General features: G+C 45.4%; 1 protein-coding gene across 2 annotated transcripts; it reads left to right on the forward strand.

Moving 5' to 3' along the window:
- The first annotated feature begins 958 nt into the window (after positions 1-958).
- On the forward strand, positions 959-18,180 carry FAM78A (family with sequence similarity 78 member A). 2 transcript variants are annotated; one of them, XM_043981517.1, is made up of 3 exons: positions 959-2,071; positions 2,385-3,703; positions 17,042-18,180. In XM_043981517.1, the coding sequence occupies exons 2-3, from the start codon at positions 3,381-3,383 to the stop codon at positions 17,568-17,570; spliced, it is 852 nt and encodes a 283-aa protein (XP_043837452.1). In that variant the 5' UTR covers positions 959-2,071; positions 2,385-3,380; the 3' UTR covers positions 17,571-18,180. The 2 variants fall into 2 exon arrangements, with proteins under 2 accessions (XP_043837452.1, XP_043837453.1); XM_043981518.1 differs by having other exon boundaries at positions 2,389-3,703.
- The last annotated feature ends 4,967 nt before the right edge of the window (positions 18,181-23,147 follow it).

The following is a 23,147-nucleotide window of genomic DNA, read 5'->3' on the forward strand; positions in this document are numbered from 1 at the left end:
AACCAGATTTGCTTTTTGATTCGTTCCTTACTATGAAATGACCTGCCCCACTCACTGCAATGCGTGTAACCAGACTGGAGCGACCAGAGCGGTTTCTACCACAGGAAATGGCCCCCCAGGCTATAATTACATCGCCTCGTTCTGGTGACATCACAAACCACCTGGGTTTTGCCAGCGGTTCATTCTGCTATCACCAGGGCGCTGAGATGAAACTCCACTTGGGAAATTCACAGTTAGCCTTAGCTGCACACATTTCCTGGAGCTGAGTTACACTCACTCGCCACCAATACTCATAATGTGGTCATGACCAGGAGACTTAAAAAAAAAAAGTCTTCTACTCTCTCAGTAGATGTTTAGGTTCAAAGGTGTACCTTCGAAGAAATAATCCGTCCCCAGCCACCCTTTCCCTTCAGGGACACGATACTACTGTGATACCAGTCTCAGGAACCAAAGGTTCTCTCCAACCCATTTTTATTTCCAGCTTAAAGAAGGCTCCTTTCTCGCTCCTGCGGACACCGTGCACAGTTTGCGTTAAAACATCAACATCCCAACACATAGCCCAGCAAGCTAGACCCGGCGAATCTGAGATGTTGTCACGTGTGTTCTCATTCCCCCCAGCCCACCCCCACCCCCACCTCCACTTCACCCCGCTCCGTTAAAGGTATTCTCAGAACCGGAGGAGATGGTGTGTAAGAAGCCCACAGCTTCGAAAAGAGACATCTCTTTCCTCCAGATGCCAAGGCGGATGGGAGAGAAGCCCACCACCCTCCTCCCCTCCAAAACAAACAAACTACACTTCCCAGAATTCCTGGGGTTGGTGAAAAGGAAATGTCGTTTTTTACCAGGAGAGGTTTAGCTCTATCAGCTGCAGCTCGAGAGAGGGAGAAAGAGAGAGAGGGAAAGGGAGAAGGAGAATTATAAGGGGGGGGGTGGGGGGTGGAAAGAGAGGTAGGGAACCCAGAATGCAGCAATTAGGTTGGGGCTGGCTAAAGAGGCGGTCATAGGGGGAGCTGCCTATCCGGAGAGCCTGCGGGAACAGCTGGGCTGCGGGAGAATGCCAGAGGCAGACGGGCGCTGGGGGGATGAGTTTCTGCAAAGTTTGACCTGGTTGTCTTTCGGATGCCGCAGCAGAAACTGAGGCAGGCAAGGGGGCTTCGCTAAGGTAGAAGGCGGCGGCAGCGGCCACGAAGCTGACAGCACATACTTAAATTAACACAATGATTATAAAATAAACGAAGAGGTTGGGGGGGGGGTGATCAAGCCAAATTAACAGCCCCGCCGCCCCCAACCGAGCCCACCCTGAGAAACACCTCGCAAGCTAGAGAAGCAGGGCTCCCCAAGCTTCGCTGCCCCACCTTTGTCTTGCAGGAGGAACCTGACCCTCAGACCAGTGTCCGAGCCCAGCTTGGGGCAGGGAGGAGGGGACTGGTTGTGGTGGCACGGGTGTGCAAATGCTATCTATGATCGAGGGGCAACTCGCCCGCCCGCTGCAGGAGGAAGGGGCATCGGAAGGCAAAAAAGCCGCTGGGGTGTCAAAATTTGGAACCTGCTAGAGGGGGCAGGTGAGTCGGAGGTGATTCTTCGGTCGCCGTGTGTGCCCCCAAGTTCCCCCAACAGAGGCTAAGCCGGAGGCAAACAGGCACACAAATAGGACAGTGAACCTGAGCCCGCAGGAGTGGGGGGTGCGGGGGGGCGCCAGTGGAGGGAGAGCCAACGAGAATAAAACCCGAGCGTGGGGCAATCTATGCCGGGCGCCCTCTTTCTGCGCCCGAGTGGAGGCCGGCAGAGTAGATCCCTACGGATGAACCGCGGAGCGGGCTGCTGAAGACGAAGAGGAGGCGGAGGAAGGAGGAGCCGCCGGGGAAGGCTAGATCTCTCAGCCTGCCAGCCAGCGAGCGCCAGGGCCGGCGGGGGGGGAAGTGACACGCTGCCGACTGCAGCAGTGTCAGCCCGAGCTACGAGCGCCCTGGCCCCGGAGGACCAGCACCCGGGAGGGCTGAGGACCCTCGGGGCTCCGGGAGGCAGCGAACTGGACGGCAGCGCCCCCTCCCCCTCCCCCTCCCCTGGCCAGGTGGGTGTCAGCAAAGATGTCACGGTTGGCGATTATTCGCTGGTGTCCGAGAACCCAAGGCTGATTTTGACTGGGTGGGGGTAGGGGTGGGGGGAGGGGAGGGGGGAGTGGAGGGAGGAGGGGGTTGGTGAACGGTGAAATTGACCAGAGCTGCAGTTTCAGCTCAGCAGCCAGGGAACCGGTGGAGCCGCTCAACTGCCCCCCTGACGCCCCCAACACACGTTGTCTACCTACGCTCCCTCCCCACCCCCACCCGAAAGTTCAGCCTAACTTCAAGAAGGGCCTTTAAGCCTTATCCCTCCCTTCATCTCAGCCAGGTCCTCGCACCAGCGAACAGGGGGACGAAGCGAGACACCCGAGTAGGACAGCGGCTGAGAGCTACGGGAGACAAGACGGGGAGAGTCAGATCACTGAGGGAGGAGGAGAGCTGCCTGAGTCCACCAGCCCTAGGGGGGGAAGAGAGCGAGTTGCAAAGCGATCAACAACGTGGTGCAATGTAGGAAACTGTTAGATCCCCGCTCCGAAGATCGGAAATAGCTTTTTTTTTTTCTCGTGAGGTGGTGCTTTCTTTTACCCCCCCACCCCCACTCCTCCCTCTTCTGCTTAAAACAAACCAGGGCCACCAAAGAGTGAGAACCACTTGGGAGCTACTGCTGCTCTTCCTTCGGAGTTTATTTCTTGGGATATTTATTGCAGGCTTGGGAACAGCCCTAAGCCCATCTTTGGGCTTCTGGAAGCCTCAAATCATCGCTAAACTGGAGGTGTCTTGTTTTTCTTTCCTGATTTAACAAAAACTGCTATTTAATTTATTACTGTCACTGTGTGTGTGTGTGTGTGTGTGAAAGACAGAGCGTGTGTAAAGAGAGAAGGGGCAGGAAGTAGATTTTCTGCAGAAAGGGCGGCAGGAGCGTGGACGGTATATAGCCTTCCTTATTTATGTGTCTGTCAGCATTCTCCTTCATCCAAAGAATCAAGGGAAAGTATCTAACCTGTGTTTCCCAGTGAGCGAAGCACAAGGAAAGACTGGGGATATCAAAGCATCATGATTATGTATTGAACTTCAAACTAAAAAACAAAAAAAAACCCAAAAACAAAACCCAAAGAATATCCAAGATTTCTCCCACTGTTCGAGGAAGAAGAGAGGCCCCACTGCTCCTGAAATGTAGCAAAATCCTTCCTTATTTATAAACGGGCTAAAGATACTGATATGAAAAGGCCCCTCTACTCGAATTTTCTATCCTATGGATATCAGTCTTGAGATTTCGAAATAGGAAGATCTGTATTGGATCTAGCAGCAACTATCATTTCAATGCCTAGTCTTCCCTGGGACTGTTGGCATTTCCTAGAAATTAAACTGGTACTGTATGCCATGGGCTGTATTCAGAGCATCAGCAGCAAATCCAAAATTTTCCGAGAAAGTATTTCGGTGATTGATGTGAAAGCCTCTATTGACCCTATCCCCACCAGCATCGATGAGTCGTCCAGCGTGGTTCTCCGCTACCGGACACCACACTTCCGCGCCTCGGCCCAGGTGGTCGTTCCGCCAATACCCAAGAAGGAGACCTGGATTGTTGGCTGGATCCAAGCGTGCAGCCACATGGAGTTTTACAACCACTATGGGGAGCAGGGCATGTGAGTACTTCTGAATACCTAAATTCTTAGGGCTTCCGGGTGGGTGCCCTGAGGTGAGGGTGGGGGCAAGGATGAGTTGGAAGGAGCATTTAGGGGATCCGGCTTTAGAATCTGGCCTACTAGGTGACCTATGTATCCTGTGGCTCCCGTAGCCTAGGGAGGAGAGAAACTGGGTTTCATGTCCTTATGTAAGGGGCAGAGAGTATCCAGTATGTCATAGAAGGCTGTTATCTCATCAGGGGAGCCTGGTGACCTTAAAGGGCTTAAAACCCAAATGAAAGCTGCCAGAGCCTCAGGAATGGATTGACCTGTGAATTCCAGATTTTTTTATACTCTTGGGGCTTTGGTTTCACCTCCCCTTCAGGAGTTCCCATTGTCCAATAGGTCCCTTTCTGGTCGTCCTAGCAAGATGCTGAGAAAGCAAAGGAACGTTCTGACCAATACCACTTGGGCACTGCAAACAAGCTGCCTTACTGCAGAGGTGCCAGTGCCGGTCAGAGATAACACAAGTTGGACAAGTGGGCTTTAGTGGGGGGTCCCACCTCAGCCAGATGAGGGCAGGTCCCCATTCTCTATAGCTGAGAAGCTGAGAAGGAAGTGAATGAGGTCACTTTGGGGGGATTACTGGATCTACCACAGTCCTTTTCAAATGCTTAGCTACTTGGCCTGATACACCTTGACTTTCTATTGTGTTTAAATCCCCATTGGTGTCTAGGGAAATGCAGTCCATTCAAAACGTCCAATCCCTAATAAGTAGTCTTGGTTTACTTACCCCTTTCCTTTTTACAAGTGGGATTTTGGAACTCAATTTCGACAGCATTTATAGCTTTCCTCCCCGGAGGAGGAAGGCTACTTTAACCTGAGAACACACACTCAGTGCCAGAAAGGCTCAAGTTGATTCAGAGTTTAGAACAGCAAGCAGCTGGTTCTTAGGAGCCCCACAGCTCATTCTAGGAGCCCACTGGTGTCCTGCTACCCACTCTGATTTCAGAAATTCTGTCCTGCCAGAATTTCTCCTGCCCAGATAGATGTAAGGGAAGATTAGAGTGGAGGGCTCAGGCCTGGGCCTTCCTTTCTGGGTATAGTGACAGAGCCAGGCCATGTGGATCCTGGAGTGAAGTGAAGCCATCTTCCTTCTGGTCTATACTTCCAAAAGACCCCTGAGGAAGACCCAAATGACCATGACAGAAGGGAGGAAGTGTGGTATGGTGGAAAGAATGCTCTACTTAGAATCAGGAAATACCTGGATTTGAATCCATGGAACCTTTAACATCTACTTACCGTATAATCATGGGCAAGTCACTCCAAGTCTCCGGCCTTCTTTTTCCTCATCTGCAGAATGAAGATAACAATATAGTGCCTACCTCACAAAGTTTTTTGAAGGTCAAATGATAGAATTTAAGTAAAATGCTTTGTCAACCTTCAAGGGCTATTACAAATGCCAGTTGTTTCTGTTACAATAAGGAGAGGGGTTCAGTCCCAGGGAATATGAATGTGATAGAATCAATCACAGGATCTGAAAACTAGAAGGAATCTTAGAGATCATGTGATTGGTAGAAATTCACAACTATGTGGGCACCTCTACCCAGTGGGCTAAAATAACCTTCTTCTCGTGTGTCAGCCTTTTGAGAGACACAGGCAGTCCCCAGAGGAAAAGAGGTATGGTAGGGCAGGGGTGCTCAGGGGACTGGCCTGACAGACACAAGTCCAAATTAGCCACTGATCCAGGGGACACTTTTGCTTCCCTTGTTACCTTATTCTCAGGCAGAGCCCCTTTCCTAAACTGCAGAGGTGGAAAAACCTGAAAAGAAAACAGGATTTCTCCCAAAGTCGGAACTTTTCACCCATTTTAATATATAATAGAAAACCTGTAAATAAAGAAGGGTTAGTTAGGGAAGAGAGTCTGGGAAAAACATATCCTTTGCCATCTTCACTTCATGATTTGGGAGAGAGCAGGAATTGATCATGATAAGACAAAGTGAAGAGATGATGATTCTGACCTAAGTAAAGAAAGAATTTGTTGGGACTTAAACATAGTTGTCACATCAAGCCTGAAACCTCTCAGCTCTCAAAAACAATGATTAATTCATTTCAGGTTCCATGGTGACCCTCTTACCTCCCCACCCCTGCCCCCATTCTAGGAAGGAAATAATGAATTCTATAGAATTTAGTCTTTGTGGAATTTTCCTATGAAAACTTAAAGCAGAAGGATTTATTGTACTTTTTGAGGCCTCCCGGGAAATTGTCAATAAATTAAGGTTTTCCGAAGAATTTAAGACCAAATTCTCCTTCCTCAGGCCCAGAGGAATTCATTGGGATGCCAAAAGGGACCTCTGAATTGGGAAGGATACTGAAATCTGGTGGGAAAATGTTAGAAAGATGATTTTTCACTAAGATGTATGGTACTACAAAGTAGTCTGTTATTGTGGAAAAGTTCTTAGATGAGTCAGGACATCAGGGTTCTAATTCTGACTCTGCTGCTAAGTGGCTAGCCTAGGATACCTTGGGCTAGTTAGTCACTCTCTCATATTTGACTCTTGGTTTCCTCACTTCTAAAAACAAAAGGTTGGACTAAATGATTGCTAAGGTACTTTTTAGATTTCAAATGAGATGATTCTGTATTAAATCAAAGTGTGTCATGGGGTTGGAGTCAGAACTTGGGAGTCAAAAGCTATGAATTAAAGTCTTGCCTGATCTCAGGCAGAGACTTTAGTTGATAAGTTCACTTTCCAACTTTAGAAGTGGAGTTGTTATTGTCAGAGAGGATATAGTTCGTTGAGGGTGGGTGTGTCCCCTTACTGTTGTGAAAGCTTGGTTTTGTATTATTAACATGGAAATTGCTGATACTCCCTGAACTTCCTCCCTAGCAGGGCAGGCTCACTCTTCCACACAGAGCCCATTGCATTGAGTTTTAGATTTTTAATTGTTCTTTCTTTCCTTCTTCCCCCATCTTCCCCAGACATTTCCCTTCTTTCCCAGTCCCCTCTCCTTACCCTGACTTTCAAAGCTGGCACTCATACAAAATCAAAGTGCTTGCCAGAGTGCTTGATGTCTGTCATCCAGAATATCTGACTCTCTTTGGGTCTGAGTTTTCCCTTTTCCTCTGATTGTGGATAGCAGCTGTGTGGACAGGAGAACAGAGGAGAGTCTGAGACCCTTTGGAAAACACACGATTCGGTTAAGTGGGTAATCAAATCTGGCCTCAGATACTTACTAGTTGTGTGATCCTGGGCAAGTCATTTATTCCTGTTTGCCTCAGTTTCCTCATCTGTAAAATGAGCTGGAGAAGGAAATGGCAAACAGTTCTGGCACCTTTGCCAAGAAAACCCTAAATGGGGTCATGAAGAATTGGACATGACTGAAAAAATAACTAAACAAATAAATAGCTTACATTTACATATGTATATGTATGTGTGTACATGCTAGGATATGTTCAGGTTTATTCCAGGTGAGTCGCCTTCTCTTTATGTGGGGATATCAAGTGAGATAATGTGTTTAAAATAGTTTGCAAATATGTATGTATTGGGATAACTTACATATATTTATGTATGTGCATATGTGTATATATATATATTTGTATTGCACAATACACCAGCAGATTGTGCACATATTTACACACATGTGCACGTGTACAAGAAATATCTTATGACTGCAACACACATTTTCCTTTGCATTTTAAATACAATTGTGTATATATTTACATATATATTTGTGCACATATACATTTGTATGTATACACATTTGTAGGAACATGTACACTATATGTACACATTTGTAGAATGAATAATAATAACAATTTATATAGTTCTTACTATGTGCCAGGCTCCATGCTAAGCACTTTACAATGATTATCTCATTTGATCCTTACAACAACTCTGGGGCTATCTATTATTATCCCCATTTTACAGATGAAGAAACCAGAGATTAAGTGACTTGCCAGTAGTCACACAGCTAATAAGTGCCTGAAGCTGGATTTGTGGATGTGTGTTTATTTGCATATATATTCACATAATCATGCATGCATATGCATGTATAGAAATATGCAGATATATGCATGTGCACACCATTAATCTATGTGTACCTATAGGCAATGCAAAGCAATGCAATGCTATCTTACTGGATACACATCTACAAAGCATTTTGCAGATGATATTTCATTTGATATCTCCCCTGTAAAGAGGAGGTGGCTCATTTGGAATCAATCTGGACACTTTGTAGGATAGTAGGATTGAGAGCTGGCCAAGACCTTGATTTTACAGATTAACAAACTGAGACCCACAGAGGTCTGGTGACTTATGGCTGGGCCCTTCCTAGGTAGATGGCAGCAGAGGAAAGATTGGAAGTCAAGGTTTCTTGGTTCCAGGTCCCACAATCTCCAGCTTAGTCAGATTGTGAAACTGAATAGAAATCTGGTCGAGATGAACCAGTTTAGTAAGAGTTGTATAAAGAGGCAAATAAACAGTGCATCTTGGGAAAATTAAACTGCATTCAGTCTGCTGTAGTGATCAGATTTTTTTTATACCTGGGGTAGGATATTTGGCTTTTGTAAGTATACCTTATTAAAAATAACAATTCCATTGAAAACTGGCATTCATAGGACCTAAATAAGACTACCGCTGTAGGAAATTAATTGCTGACTCGATATTTGTAGTTCAGTCTGTCCAACATGGCCCCATTTTACTGTTTTTTTGGCAAAGACACTGAAGTGGTTTGCCATTTCCTTCTCCAGTTTATTTTACAGATGAGGGAAACTGAGGCAAACAGGATTAAGTGGCACACTTAAGGGTCACACTGCTAGGCTGGATTTAAATTTAGGAAGATGAGTCTTCCTGGCTTTAGGTCTGGTGCTCTATATACTGTCCTAACTCACTGCCCTGACTCAATATAAGCAAACATTTAATAGAAAGAAGAAACATACTGGGAATCGGTAGAAGCCTGGGTTCTGGCTGATTCCCAGGCTCTGTCACTTCACTGTTTGTGACCTTGGGCCAGTGTCCCCAGTGAGAGAGTCAGACTAATGATCACAAAGGTCCCCTCTCTGGCTTTCTGTGTTTCTATATTTGTCATCCAGTCCTGACATTCTATGTCCTGAGACCCCTTCTAGTTCTGACACAGGGTGTTCTAAAGTCTCTTCCAGATCTGATATGGGACATTCTAAAGTTTCTCCCCCAACTGACAGTCCATGTTCTAGAACTCTTCAATAAGCATAATGATAATAACTGATAACAACAAATTACATTTGTGGATAAGGAGATCTGTGAAATGGAGAGTAAATCTCTTGATGCCAGATTAAATGGATTCAATACAATTTTGGGTCCAACCCACATTACTTTAAAAGCTTAGAGCCCCCATCAACTGTTCAGTTTCAAGACACCTGCCCCCACAACCCCATCCTCCGCAATTCTTCACGAGCCACCTGTCATCTCCACAGAGAAGCCTTTTAAATGATAAGTCACAAGTTCTTTCCTGTGTGGGAGATACAGCGACATTGGCGGCTGCTAGCCCTTTCCCCTAAGCCTTGGCTTGAGGTCACAGGCCTAGCAGCGAGGATTAGGGGGAAGGAAGACTTTGAGGCATAGATTTCTTAAGTTTTCAGTGTTATCACGCAAAGAATTATAACCTTGAGAAAATCTCTCCATCCCCGTGGTGCCCAGTTTCTTTATCTGTAAATTCTCCTTAAGGTTTCTTCTAGTTCTGACATGCCATGCTGTCAGAGAGGTGTGCTGTGCTTGTTTGTGTGTCTATATAGAGCAAAAGGGGAACTTCTAGCCAAAGGGAGGGTCAGGGAGGAGGCCAGAGATAGATACACTGGGACTTGTCCTCTCCCACTGCTATGATGACAGAAGAGGCTTGGTGATCTCCAGCTGTTCACCAGGAATGGCCAAGGGGAGGGAAGTTCCACATTGACTGTGCGGTCTCTTCCTGACACGTGTGCCTGTGCAGAGAACAATTCAGGCTCAGACTTCCTCTCTAACAGAGGAAGACAGGCCCCACATAAGTGAGGCCCCAGCTGTGGTAGAATGTGTATAGTATGGAGAGAGCCCTAGTTTCAAACCTCCTGGATTTGAAGAAGTGCTGAGAGAATGTTGGAGATAGCAGGGCCCAGTGAGAAATCCCAATAGGCCTGACCCCAGCCAGAATGTCAACAACTCCTATCTTTTACTCTCAGCTTGCAGAAGGTGAGGGAAAGTTGTCTTGCCATACATATAACTGCTTCTCACCCAGGAAGGGTATCAGCCCTGGGCCACATGTTTCAGACCCCAAAGATCCAGGAGTATGGGATGGGGCAGGGCTTGATAGGGAGAAAGAACTGAATGGAAGGCTGTGTACAGAATAACTCAGGCTCAAGCTTCTTCCTTGAGACGTTTCTTTTCCCCAAAGAAATGCTTTTTTCAGGTTAAAACAGGAAAAATAGAATGAAAAGGGACTTATAGGCAGAGCCAGAATATCTAGGCAGATACTTGGACTTTAGGCTTTAGATTTGAGGATAACACATCTTTTTGTTGTTGTTGTTTTTTGCATGTTTAGGGTTAATTGGGTGAGCAATCATAGAACTTTAGAACTGGATGGGACCTTTGAGACCGACCATCTAGTTTAGCCTCCTCATTTTAGTAAAATGGGGTCCACAACCATCCTTTCAGTAGAGAGGTAGCAGAATACGGGTATAGAATGTTATGGACGGAGAAGCAGTCACGACATTGCTTTTGCTTAACTATTTTTTTTGTTACAAGGGAATGACTATTTGGGGGAGGGGATGGTATATCTAGAAATGGCTGATGTATAAGCAAAAGGCATCAATACATTTTTTAAGGGGCGATGAGGGTTAAGTGACTTGCCCAGGGTCACACAGCTAGTAAGTGTCAAGTGTCTGAGGCTGGATTTGAACTCAGGTACTCCTGAATCCAAGGCCAGTGCTTTATCCACTGTGCCAGCTAGCCGCCCTTGCTTCAATACATTTTAATGGGAAATTTTTAAAAATGAGGTCCAGAGAAGTGATGCGACTAGCCCACAGTATCTCAGCTAGTGGCAGAGCTGGGATCAGAAGGAGCCTGTTCCAAGAAATGATGCTCTCATGGCAGGTTGCCCAGCCTGATTTAGGGACGTTGTCCAGCCCTGTCTGGAAGGGAATTTGAATTGGTGATTGAAGAAACTTTTAAACAAACTCATTTTTGCCCTTGGGCTCCTTCTCTAAGGTATGGAATAGAGCCTCCAGTTGGACGACTCTACTAATTGTCAAGTGGAGTCAAGGCCCAGACCCTGCACCAGGGTCTGATCACAGAAGATAGGATAAAGAAAAAGGCAAGAGCTTGGGATCCACTCACATTTGGTGCTTCTTTTTGTAAAGTCTGCCCATGGATTATAGGAGCATAGATTTTAGAGTTGGAAGGGGCCTTTGAGGTCATATCGTCTAAGCCCCTCATTTTATAGTTGAGGAAACTTGAGAATATTAAATGATTTACCGAAGGGCATCCAGCGGCATATTAGAAGTAGCAGGTTTTGAACTGGAGTCCTACAAGTCCAAATCCAATGCCCTTCCTTCCCATTGTGGGCAGACTCAGATTCTGTCCATCCGGATGGGCCTTAGTCCTCTCTTAGAATTGCAGGATCAGGGGGGCAGCTAGGTGTCGCAGTGGATAGAGCACTGGCCCTGGATTCAGGAGGACCTGAGTTCAAATCTGGCCTCAGACACTTAACACTTACTAGCTGTGTGACCCTAGGCAAGTCACTTAACCCTCATTGCCCTAAAAAAAAAAAAAAAAAAGATCAGAGCATTGAGCTGGAAGATACCATAGAGATCAGCAGGACCATGTTCCAGATCAACTCTGAAAGGAAGGTTGCAAGTTTTCCTTCTCAGTGCAAGTGGCCATCCCTCACTGAGGGGGTATAGGAGATAGCTTTGGGGAAAGCATGCTGCTCTTTTGGCCATAATAAGAGGGTGTTACATAGCTGATCTTAGAGGTCATTTCAGTGCCAAAGATTCCCTGGTTCTTTAATTGCCACAGTCTAGATACACAAGCCTTAGAAGAGGCCAGTTCTCTAATATTGGTCAACTGAAGAGACCTTTAGCTTCTCTAGTAAATGCCTGTCTTACCTATTCCTAGCTAGTCTTTGGGGGGGGATAAGGAGGGTGGTAAATCATCATTGTGCCCACATCATTGAGGCAGTGTGGTATAGTAGGTGGGTGGGAAGCTTTAAAAGTCAAGAAAACCTCAGTTCAAATTCTGCTAGATGACCCTAGATAAGTCACTTAACCTTTCCCAACCTCTTCTTTGTAAAATCAAGAGGCTGGAATCAATGACATCCAGGGTCACTTCCAGCTTTAATTCTATGATGCTCTAGACTCATAGGAAAATAGGCCTTTGGTGATCTGGTTATCTGCAACCCTCCTGAGTCATATGGTTTAGAGGCTTTTCCATGAGTTGCAGCAAAAAAACAACCCAGGGGTGGATTGTTTGGGTTGGAGCTTCTGTGATTGGGTAGGAAAGAGTTGATAGAAAAGTTCTGGGCTCTAAAATCAGAGGCAATACCCAATCAGGGGCAGACATGTCCAAAAGTCTTTCTAAAGTGCCTTTGCCTCAAGGTGTAATACAGGGAGTCTGTGTCTTTCATCACTCTTCATGGGTCTTTCCTGGTTCAACTAAGGGTTTTGGATATGTTGAACTGTATGAAGGAGAATGGAATTCAATGCTCGCTAAGGTTACCTCTTCCAACTCTACTAGCTTATGCTAACAGGATGAAGGTCTCAAATGGAACTTGGGAGTCTGGGATTCACCATGACCTTTGGGAACTAGGGGAATAGTTCATATCATGATGGAAAATAGCTTGAGCACTTGTGTTTCTTTGTGGACAGCTTTAATCTGAGATGTGGGTTTCTTCCACTAGCATTTGCTCCAGTCTCCAAGGCTCCAAGGATTGGGGGGTGGGGTGGGGCAGGGAGTAAATGGGGTAGGAGAGATTGGGGAAGCATCTTTTTAGGCAGCTTCTGTCTGAGATCCACTGAAGTTCATCTAGGCTCTGCCCCCCAGGTAGAGGATAAAAAGGGTTGTAAGATAAGGGAAATTAATGTTCTTTTTCAGCTTGTCTGGGTTGTAGTGGAAAGACTATAAAAAGGATTGGCTTTTCAGGATGGAAAGATGAAGGACATGAGAGAAAGAGAGAGGATCAAAGACTATCCAATCAGGAAGCACTTAAAGACATGAATATGGGATTTACCAAATTCTAGAATCACTGACCAAAGTGTGGGGGCGGCCCCTTGAAGCTTGAAAGGTAGTTTAAGGACAGGCAGAAGTAGGAATCTTGGGACTCTGTTACCTCAAAAGGTGATAGAGGCTGCAAATATGAAAAGATTAAAAAGGTCTTCAAATAAAAGCAGGAAAGGGCCCTTTTAGAGCTCATGTACCTCCATCCCACCCCACTTTACAGTGGAGGAAAATTAAAGAAATTAAATGATTTGTCCAAAGTCGTCATAGGTTGTAGGCAGCAGAACTGGAATTCCAACTCAGGTGTTCCGGTGCCGAAATGGAGGCTCTTCTCACTGCCCCGTGCTACCTCTGCCCTCTAACTCCTCACCTCAGAGACTGACATCACAGAAAGACACCAACCCCTCCTTCAAACAGTCCCCCAGGGCTCCCAAAAGAGAGAATTCTCGGTTGGATGGGCCATGGGGCTGATACAGGGTGACATTTCTGATGTTCTTAAAATATGACTCACTCAGGGAGATTGGGCAAAGGAGGGCTATTTCCCAAGTCATTTTGACAGTTGAATCCTAAATAATATTCTACAGGAGATGCACTGCTTGCCTGGCAGCTGCAGCTCCTCTCTCCTGAGCTTTTACTGGGTGCTGGAGGACTGCAACTGAATCCACCATGTTTCCACATTGACCGTGAAAGAAGACCTCGAAGACCCATGCTGGCAAAAGTAAACTTAAGGGGTCTGTTAAAGTTCTGTCTCAGTTTCCCAGCCCAACACCTTAGAAACAAGCTCCTCCTCCACTTTTTAAAAGTCAAACCGAGGTCAAAACCAGGGGGAAAAAAAGTTATTTTTAAATTTTTCCTTCTATTTATTCACATGTTCCTTTAAAATGGGGATTCTTAATCTTTTTTTTATTCTTAATCTTTTTGAGTCATGGACTTTTTATTTGATGAAATCTATGGACTCCTCAGAATATTGTTTTTAAATGCATATGGCTAAAGAAACCAATTATATTGGAATATGGTTATTAAAATGTTTTACAAAAGAAGTTCAAGAAGACCCCAACTTAGAACCCCTTCATTTATTGTTTTTTGGTGAGGCAATTGGGGCTAAGTCACTTGCCCAGGGTCACACAGCTAGTTAGTGTCAAGTGTATGAGGCCAGATTTGAACTCAGGTCCTCCTGACTCAAGGGTGATTGCTCTATCCACTTCGCCACCTAACTGCCCCTGAACCCTTTCCATTTAAAACAAGGGTAAAAGGCAGTGGAGGAGTCAGTGATATTGTACAGGGTTGTTGTTGTTTTTAAAACAAGCAAACCAAAAGAGTATTTTTCTGTAGGCTGTTACAATGCCAAATGACTGACTTGAACTACATAGCCCAGACCCAAGAGAAAACCTTTGGGTTCAGGGCATGTGCCCACATTGAAGGAGGAGGGTTAAATTATCTGGTAAACTGCTATAATTTCACCTGCTCTTGTGGCTGCTGCTGCTGTTGGTGGGGACTCGCTATGTCAGGTGGTAGCCGTGGTGTGCTTAGACACAGTCCCCAGATGTTAGGGTGGGGGTTTTGCAAAAATGAGGTCAGGTTGTCCAGCTGCTTTTGTGTCTGACATGCACAGGGGAGATAGAGTGGCTTAAAATCTTGCCCAGCAAGGTCACTAATGAAATAGGCTTCTAGGGAAGGAAGGCCCTTGAGTTATCAGGGAGCATTTTAATAAAAACAAATGGCTTGGCCAAATGACTGCCCTGATTTTTCATGTTAGCCTGGTTCCTGTTTACTAATACCAGAATTATGCCGGAATGACAAAAACTGAAAGAAGGGGACATGTTTGAAGCTCTGCTGATTCATCCAAGAGGTTTGCAGGGAATTCTCCAGGATTCTTCTCATCCTGGAGTTGAGCATTAGAGATCTGAATTTATGTCAGGAGGAGGTGTGATATGGCGGAAAGCAAATGAAACTGGGAATCCGATGACCTGGGTCCTGGGAATCTGCTACCACCCAGCTGTCTGATGTGGGCAAATTACTTCTCCTATCAGAGGCCTTTGTTTCCTCATCTGTAAAAACAGATGCTCTTGAGAATTCCCCTCCAGGGGTGTGCTGTAATTAGCTCTCACAGGCCCAAGAATGCATTGTTCAATTTTCAGTGGAAGCATTTACACTTTGGCAAATGCTACAAATTGGGGCTTGATTTATTGTTTTGTTGACTGACTGGTCTTAAGAAAGTGATGGAGAAAAATATTGATAATACAAGATTAAACTCAAATGTTTGTTGTGCAGACAACCCCCCTACCCACCCAGAAAGCTGACTGGTTTTTTTTTGGGGGGGGGGGGTTAATTAAAAAAATTTTTTTTTCAGAAAGCTGATTGTTAAACTTTTACTAGCACATCCCTTATACTGGCTCTTAATTACTTCTAGGATGGAATCAGAGAACCAAAAGCAGTTCTGATCTATTATATAAAAGGTGCTCTACCCAAGAATCTTAGGATATGTGATATGACCAGTCATGACAATGGTAGCCCAGGAGAGAATGGACCTGGCATAGTCAGCATTCTTGGCTCTTCCAGGGGAATTGACCCCACTTGGCTCCATTCTGAGGACTCCCCAGCTGCTTGGTGCAGATCACAAGCTAAATTTGTGCTGAGACAAGAGAAACTTCTCTTTTTTTGAGAGGGAACTGGGGTAGTAAGCAGCAGTAATGTGATACTATGAACCATTAAGTCAAAGCAATCTCAGATCTGGCATGGGGAGGCTGTTGTAAAAGCTGGTCTAGAAAGCTAGTCATAACAGCAGAGTTATAACCAGGGCTTTAGGTGGGAGGGAAAAACAAGAGGATTTCATTCCTATGAATAACAATAGAAATGAAAATCATTATCAGGCACTTTCTTCGTGCCAAGCATGGGAGGGGTTACACAATAGGAAAAGTGAGACAGTTCCTACCCTCGAGTAGGTAACATTCTAATAGGGAGACATAACATATATAAGGGGATTGTGGCTACCAAGGGGTGTTGTGGTATTGGAAGACAAAAGCTACAGAGGAGTTAACTGACATGCCCCTTTCAGAAACAGTGGTGTAGTATAGATTTGATATGGTTCCCTCTTTTGAAGGACATTAACTTAATTCCAGGGTAGCTACTTGGGGCAGAGGAAAGATTTCTGGGCCTGAAGTCAGGAAGACTCATCTTCCTGAGTTCAAATCTGGCCTTAGACACTTACTAGCTGTATGACCCTGGGCAGGTCAACTGAATTCTATTTGCCTCAGTTCTTCATCTACAAAATGAAGTGGAGAAGGAATTGGCAAACCATTCTACTATCTGCGAATAAAACCCCACATGGAGTTGTGAAGAGTCTGAAACAACGGAACAACAACAACAAAAATTCAAATACTTTCCTGGTAGAGGAAAACCAATTTGGGACATTTAGATTATAAGCTCCTTGAGGGTGGGGACTGTCTTTTGCTGCCTCAGCATTCAGCACAGTTCCCGGCACACACAATAGGCACTTAATAAGTTTTATTGACTATTGACTCGATGCTTTGTTGTCTGCTTCCCCCCCCCCCTTCACCTATGATCTAAATATAGATTTAGAACTGGAAAAAGGGGACCTTATGAAACTAAATCCAACAGCATCATTTTAAAGATGAACAAACTGAGGCAGGGAATAACACTCACCAATATCATGCAGAGCCCAGAGCAAGGTCACACAGGACTGGGAGCTTCCAAATCCTGCTCTGTGCCATGATACTGCCCTTGGTGGGGAACAACAGAGGCTGTGTAGCACATCACCACCGCGTTTGCCCTCCCTCTGCAAGGTTATTTTCTAATTGTGGAGAGTTCTTCTCACCCCAGCCTGAGATATGGATCAGTGTTACTAACCCCATCTTTTGGCTAGGGGTGGGGGAATGATTAAGTGATGTAACCAAGACAGTGGCTGAGACAACAATAGACCCCAGAAGCTTCTTGGATCTGACATTATGACAATGACACACCATTGGCCTGATCTCGGGGCTGATCCTGAGGAAGAGGGGAGGGGCAGAGAGGTACAGACTGGAAGCCTAAATCTCAATGGGGAGAAGTAGTCATGGATAGGAACCCTAAGAATGGTGAGTTGTTCGAGACGTAATTAAATGAAAATCCTTTTTTCTAGGTCCAGCTGGGAGCTCCCAGACCTTCAAACAGGGAAGATTCAGGCCATCAGTGACTCAGATGGGGTGAACTACCCCTGGTATGGTAACACCACAGAGACCTGCACCATTGTGGGCCCCACCAAAAGAGACTCCAAGTTTATCATCAGCATGAATGACAATTTCTACCCCAGTGTCACGTGGGCAGTGCCGGTCAGCGAGAGCAACGTGGCCAAACTGACCAGCATCTACCGAGATCAGAGCTTCACCACTTGGCTGGTGGCCACCAACACAGCAACCAATGACATGGTCATTCTTCAGACACTGCACTGGAGGATGCAGCTGAACATCGAGGTGAATCCCAACAGGCCTTTGGGACAACGTGCCAAGCTCCGGGAGCCAACTGCCCAAGAGCAGCCCCAGATCCTGAGTAAGAATGAGCCAATACCACCCAGTGCCCTTGTCAAACCGAATGCCAATGATGCTCAAGTCCTCATGTGGAGGCCGAGAGATGGGCAGCCTCTTGTGGTGATACCTCCCAAACACCGGTAACGAGCAGGGGTCCTGGCACTGAATGGGAGGAGAACACGCTCTGATCTGCTAGTTTAAGACAAACAAATAATAATAATAATGATCAAAACAAAGTCAAAATGCACTTTTTAGTCATTCAACAAAAATGCAACCATTCTTACCTTCTCCAGTGGGACGGATTTCACTGTGCTAAAGTTCCAGGAAGACCTCACCTGGGGGTTTCCTCATCACCTGCTTTCTAAGGAGCAGGAGAAGGGCAGTGGGGAGAGGAGGAACAAAGCAAAAACACACAATCCCTTTTCATTTCCACTTTCAGCCTTTGGTTTTCCCCTCTCTCTTTTCCCTTCTCTGGTTATAATCTGAGTTTCAATTACTCGCTCGAAACAGACTTGATGAAACAAAAAACTTTTGAGTTTTTCTTTTTCTTTTTTCCCTCTTCTCTGCGAGGTTCACGGGGAGGGGGTGTGAGGGGAGTCCTCTCATCAGTGAAACCCAAGATCTTGGAGCAATCCAACTGACCCTCATTTTATTGATGACCTATTTTTTTTCAATTGATAAAGATTTGCAACCTCCTCCCCCTACCCCAATCATGCGGCCTTATATAGATTTTGCTTTGCCAAAATTTTGCCTTAAGCTGTGCTAGGGGTGGGGGGTGGGGGTGGGGATGGGGAGGGAACGGACAAAAATGCAGAATCTCTTTCCGGCTGGATTTTAACAAGTGAGTTGAGAGTGAAAGGAACACCACCTTCCATCTGTGGAGGAAGGAAAGGGGAGGTGACTCAAATCCATCTCTTCTTGGGATCCAAAGAGGAGGCAAAGAAAAAAGCCCAGACCAAACGCCAACTTCCCTGTTTTGGCTGAAATAGAACCACCTTCCCCTGCCTTTAAAAAGTCCTTCTTGTCCTCTCCTTTCCCCTCCCCCTGTCCCAAGCGAACTGCCCCCCCCCCAATCTTGGTCCCGTGCAGGGGTGGCTCACGGTTCTCTGGCCCAGCTGAATGACAAGCTTTTCCTCTGCTGTGATGCCTTTCTGCTTTTTGTTCTCAGGGGTAGGCTTAAATGGTGGGGAGGAAGGGAAGGGGTCAAGAGACCATGTGTGGAGGAAGCCGTCCTTCCAGACCACCAACTTGGTCTTCAGCTTGTGCCCATGCAACCAGCTAATATCATGCAGACCCTAAAGGGGTGGCTTCTCCCTACTGGTCTGTACCATTTCTAAGTTTCGGGAACACCAGCTCCCACCACCTGTAATACACAACCATTTTTATTTGTGAAAGGTAAGAAAAGGATAGATTTCCCTCCATGCAGTTGAAAACTGTAGAGAATGGGTAATAGGACCACAATCCTTCCCCTTCCTACCCTCCCCCTGCCCCCAAGTGTTCTCTTGAAGTGGATTGTATGGGACTCCAGGCCTTTTCAGAGTATAAAATTCTCTTTTGGGTTCTCATAATAAGCTCTCTAAGCAGGGACTTCTATAATCATCAAATCAGACTTAGTTCATAGGAGATGGGGGGAGGAAGAGGATGGCTACGAAATTTACTCTGGGTCTTTTCCTTGTTGGAAAGTTTAGGGGAAACATTAGCTCAGAGACCCTGTATTTCCTCAACGCTAGGAATGAACCAATGACAAAGATGAAAAGCCCAAGAGACCTACCAACGAATTTCAGAGTCACATGGAGGCCTGGCCTTGGCCAGCTCATTTGGATATCTCATACCCAGTGAACACTTGGGTCAGGGAAACCTGTCTACACTTCCCCCTCTTATATCGGGGCTCCCTATAGTCCCAGTCATAATTTAGGAGAAGGACAATTCCCCCTACCCTTCTAACTGAGTAAATGCCAATGTTTTGTAGTAAATGTCATAGTTGGTTGAATAGCTGCTCACAGAAACTACAGGGGAAGAGATGGTTCCCTATAGCTCTAACCTTGTCCCACTTTGTTGTAGCATTTTATGGAAGCTGTGGTCCTTTCTGAGAACCCCCTAATTTGTAGTTGTCACCCTAGAGCCCCCTCAGCTCCACCAATAATCATAAAGCAGGGTGCTTGATCGAGAACAGTATCACTAGACATTTCTGCTTGAAACATGGCACCTGTAAATAGTTTCAGTTAAGATTTAAGGAGCTTTGTAAACAATAATCCAATCCCATGCTGTAATATTCCATTCCTTGTGTAATAATACATTTATTCAGGGATAATTAACACAAGATGAAGTCTCCCCATCCAGTTCCTATATTTGAGGGGGGGGAAAGACAGCTATATATTAAAACAAATTGGGCTAGAAATAGTTTACTAGCTTTTTTCCGGCTAGTAACAAGCTTAGGCATTCCCTTTGCCACATTTTGATAACTTCCACTCCTCAGAAAATTTCTACTCTCCTTCTGCATGCTCAGAGGAACAAAAAAAGGATAATAACAATAATAACGATAGCTGACAGGTTTGCAGTTTGCAAAACACTACACGCAGCATAGTATAATGGAAAGGGCACTGACTCAGGAGTCAGAGGGCATGGGTTCAAATCCCACCCCTTATGCTTACTACTAATGTGATCCTGGGCAAATCACAACCTCTATGGGTCTCAGTTTCTTCATTTGTAGAATGAGAGGGTTGGGCTAGATGGCTTCTGAGGTCCCTTCCAGCTCTATATCTATGATCTCATTTGACCCTCAGAAGAACCCTTTGAAGTTATCATTAGCCCCATTTTATAAATAAGGAAACAGGCACAGAGTGGCTAAGTGACTTATCTAAGGGTACACACAGCTAATAAATAATAAAGATAAGACTGAACCCTTGGTCTTCTTCTTTTTTTTTTTTTGGTGGGGCAATGAGGGCTAAGTGACTTGCCCAGGGTCACACAGCTAGTGTCAGGTGTCTGAGGTCGGATTTGAACTCAGGTCCTCCTGAATCCAGGGCTGGTGCTTTATTCACTTTACCATCTGGCTGCCCCCATCCTTGATCTTCTGACTCACAATCCAGTGGGCTTCCCCCGCCCCACCCCGCACTCTGTCCCAGTTGCTTCTCAAGCTGTGGCTATGTAAGCAAGCTATGGAGGGGAGAAAAGCTTTCGCCCTACTTCTGAGGACACAGTGATGATGCACCAAAGAGAGATTGCAGAAAATGACAAGAGCTATAGCCTTGAGAGTATGGTTGAATAATAATGTCTTGGCTTGTAGAGTTAAAATTGCTACTGGTGGCATTTAGCCTCAAATAAGAAATCCAGGTCATTTTGCTAAAAGTGGTCGGCAGCTTCTAGGTGAAAGGCAACTCGGGCTCAGGTCCTGGCCCTGCCCCAAGTACCTACCTGCATGACTTTGGGCCAGCTACTCACCTACTCTGGACTTTAGTGTCTTCATCAGTCATGAAGCTTAGCACAGTGCCTGGTACACAGTCGGTGCTTAATCAATGCTTATTGCCTGAAGTAAGGGTATCAGATTATTCAATCGTTCTCAGAGTGTGATGTGGGGGTCCCTAAAACCCTTTCAGGGGGGTCTGCAAGGTCAAAATTATTTTTGTAATAATATGAAGATGTTTTAATTTCCAGGACGGTAAATCTCGAAAGATATAACACACTGGAACAAAAGCTCTTTGGGGGCATTGCTAATAGTTTTTAAGAGTATAAACATTTGTGGAACTGAAAAGTTTGAGAACTTCTAGACTAGATGATGTCTGAGCACCCTTCCAGCTCTAAATTTTATGACCTTAAAAGTCACTTCCCCTGTCCCCCACTCTCTTATAAAATGAGAGGATTGAATTAGATGATCTTTAAGGTCCTTCCAACTCTGAAGAAAAAGTGCTGTGCTTCAAATATGGATAAGCCTGCAAGGCTGTACTTTGGAGGCAGGATAATGATGGACTAATACAGGTCATGAAGAGGAGTCAGGGACAGGATTGGGATGCAGGATTGAGCTCTTGCACTAGCCTGAGCCTCCTGGCTCATAAGCCTCAAAGGCCTTATTCATTGATAGTCATTCTAGGCCCTAGACTCACCAACATAGGCAGAGTGGATGGAAAGGCATGTGAAAAGATGGAACAGGGGAAGCCCTGGGGGTGAGGGCTGGAGGGATCCCACACCAAGGGGCCATTACCCCAAACCATACCTTCTGAGTGACTGTCCCCATTTCTTAAAGAAATCGGTTCACCCTGAGAAAGGAATAAACAAAGCGTCCCGTTTCAGGAGAAGTTCCTCGGAGGTTCTTATATTGGTTCCCCAGGATCCCACTCTTGAGCAAATGCCAAAGTTTCTCAGGAAACAGCCAGACCTTGGCTGGATAGCAACTTTATCAGAGGCACTGCAGCACTCCTCCCCAGCTAGCAGCGCCCTACACAACCAGTGACCAGCATTTTCTCCCTATTCAGCTCTGTGGACTTCTTGCCCCTCCCTGTGATATTAGGGTCAGATATAAAGGATTGGAGAGGCCCTGAAGTGATCTTGATCATTATAGGTTTCCATAATGAAGGATGCTTAAGTTCTAGCCTAAGGCAGTGAAGATTGAGGAATCATAGAAAGCCAGAGTGGAAGAGACCTTAGAACGCTGAAGGCCGAAGCGGGAAAGGACCAAAACAGGGGTTCTTAACCTTTTCTGTGACATGGATTCCTCAGCAGAATGTTGTGGGGTTTTTTAAAATCATGGGATTACAAAAGAAACCAATGATATTAAAGAGTTATCAAAATATATTTTTAAAAAGTTCGCAGACCTCAGGTTATGAACACCTTTAAGAGCTGAAAGAGACTTTAGAACCTTGCAGATCAGAGCTGGAAGAGACCTTAACAATCACCTCATCAAACCACCTCATTTTACAGATGAGAAAACTGAGACTATGGAAGCAAAGTCATGAAGTTAGTCAGTAGCAAAGCCAGGATTTGACCCAGGCCTCTAGACTTCCCCGTACAGTACCCAAAGGAACACCAGGGCTGACTTTTTGCTCTGTGCTCTTTTACCCATCTCAGGAGCACAGACATCAGACTAGGCTCTTTCTGAGGCTGCTGACACCTCCTGTACCCTCCCTGCTTGGACACATTCCAGCAATAAGAACTATCCTTGGTTATACAGAGATACTGTGAAAAAAAAAAAATGTACCGAGACCTAAGAGTCTTGAAGAAAATGTAAAACTGGAAAAAAAAACCTTTATTAAAAAAAAAAACAAACTAATGAAGCAAAAATAAAGTGGAATTTTAAAGAAGTCCTGGTGAGGCTCTGGATGTTTCTGCAGGACTGAAGCAATTGGATTGGGGCCTCTGGGAGATTGGGGGTAAGAAGCCAGGGGTGGGTATTGAGAACAGACACCATATGAGGAGAGAAAATGAGACATTGTTGCATTATAAATAGATCCGATTTCCCCCACCCCCACCCCCTGACACTCACAATCCCTCTTCCCACAAGGGCCTGACCTGGGAAATCTCCATGTTTAGGGAGATGCCAGACTTGAACTGTGGTAGACCATTATAACACAAATCATTATGCCTTGGATTGAGCTATACGACAAGATATATGTGTATGTGTGTGTGTGTGAGTATGTAGATATATGTAGGGGCATATACACATATATTTATATATAAATATACACACACACACACATATATACACACAGACACACAGACACAGACATT

This window comes from Dromiciops gliroides, chromosome 2 (assembly GCF_019393635.1).
Source record: "Dromiciops gliroides isolate mDroGli1 chromosome 2, mDroGli1.pri, whole genome shotgun sequence".
NCBI classification, from domain to species: domain Eukaryota; kingdom Metazoa; phylum Chordata; class Mammalia; order Microbiotheria; family Microbiotheriidae; genus Dromiciops; species Dromiciops gliroides.

Excerpts from the sequence above, each read along its gene's own strand:
- FAM78A (XM_043981517.1), top strand. The coding sequence starts at position 3,381 with ATGCCTAGTCTTCCCTGGGACTGTTGGCATTTCCTAGAAATTAAACTG. Across the intron at positions 3,704-17,041 it reads CACTATGGGGAGCAGGGCAT|GTCCAGCTGGGAGCTCCCAG; the intron begins GTGAGTACTTCT and ends CCTTTTTTCTAG.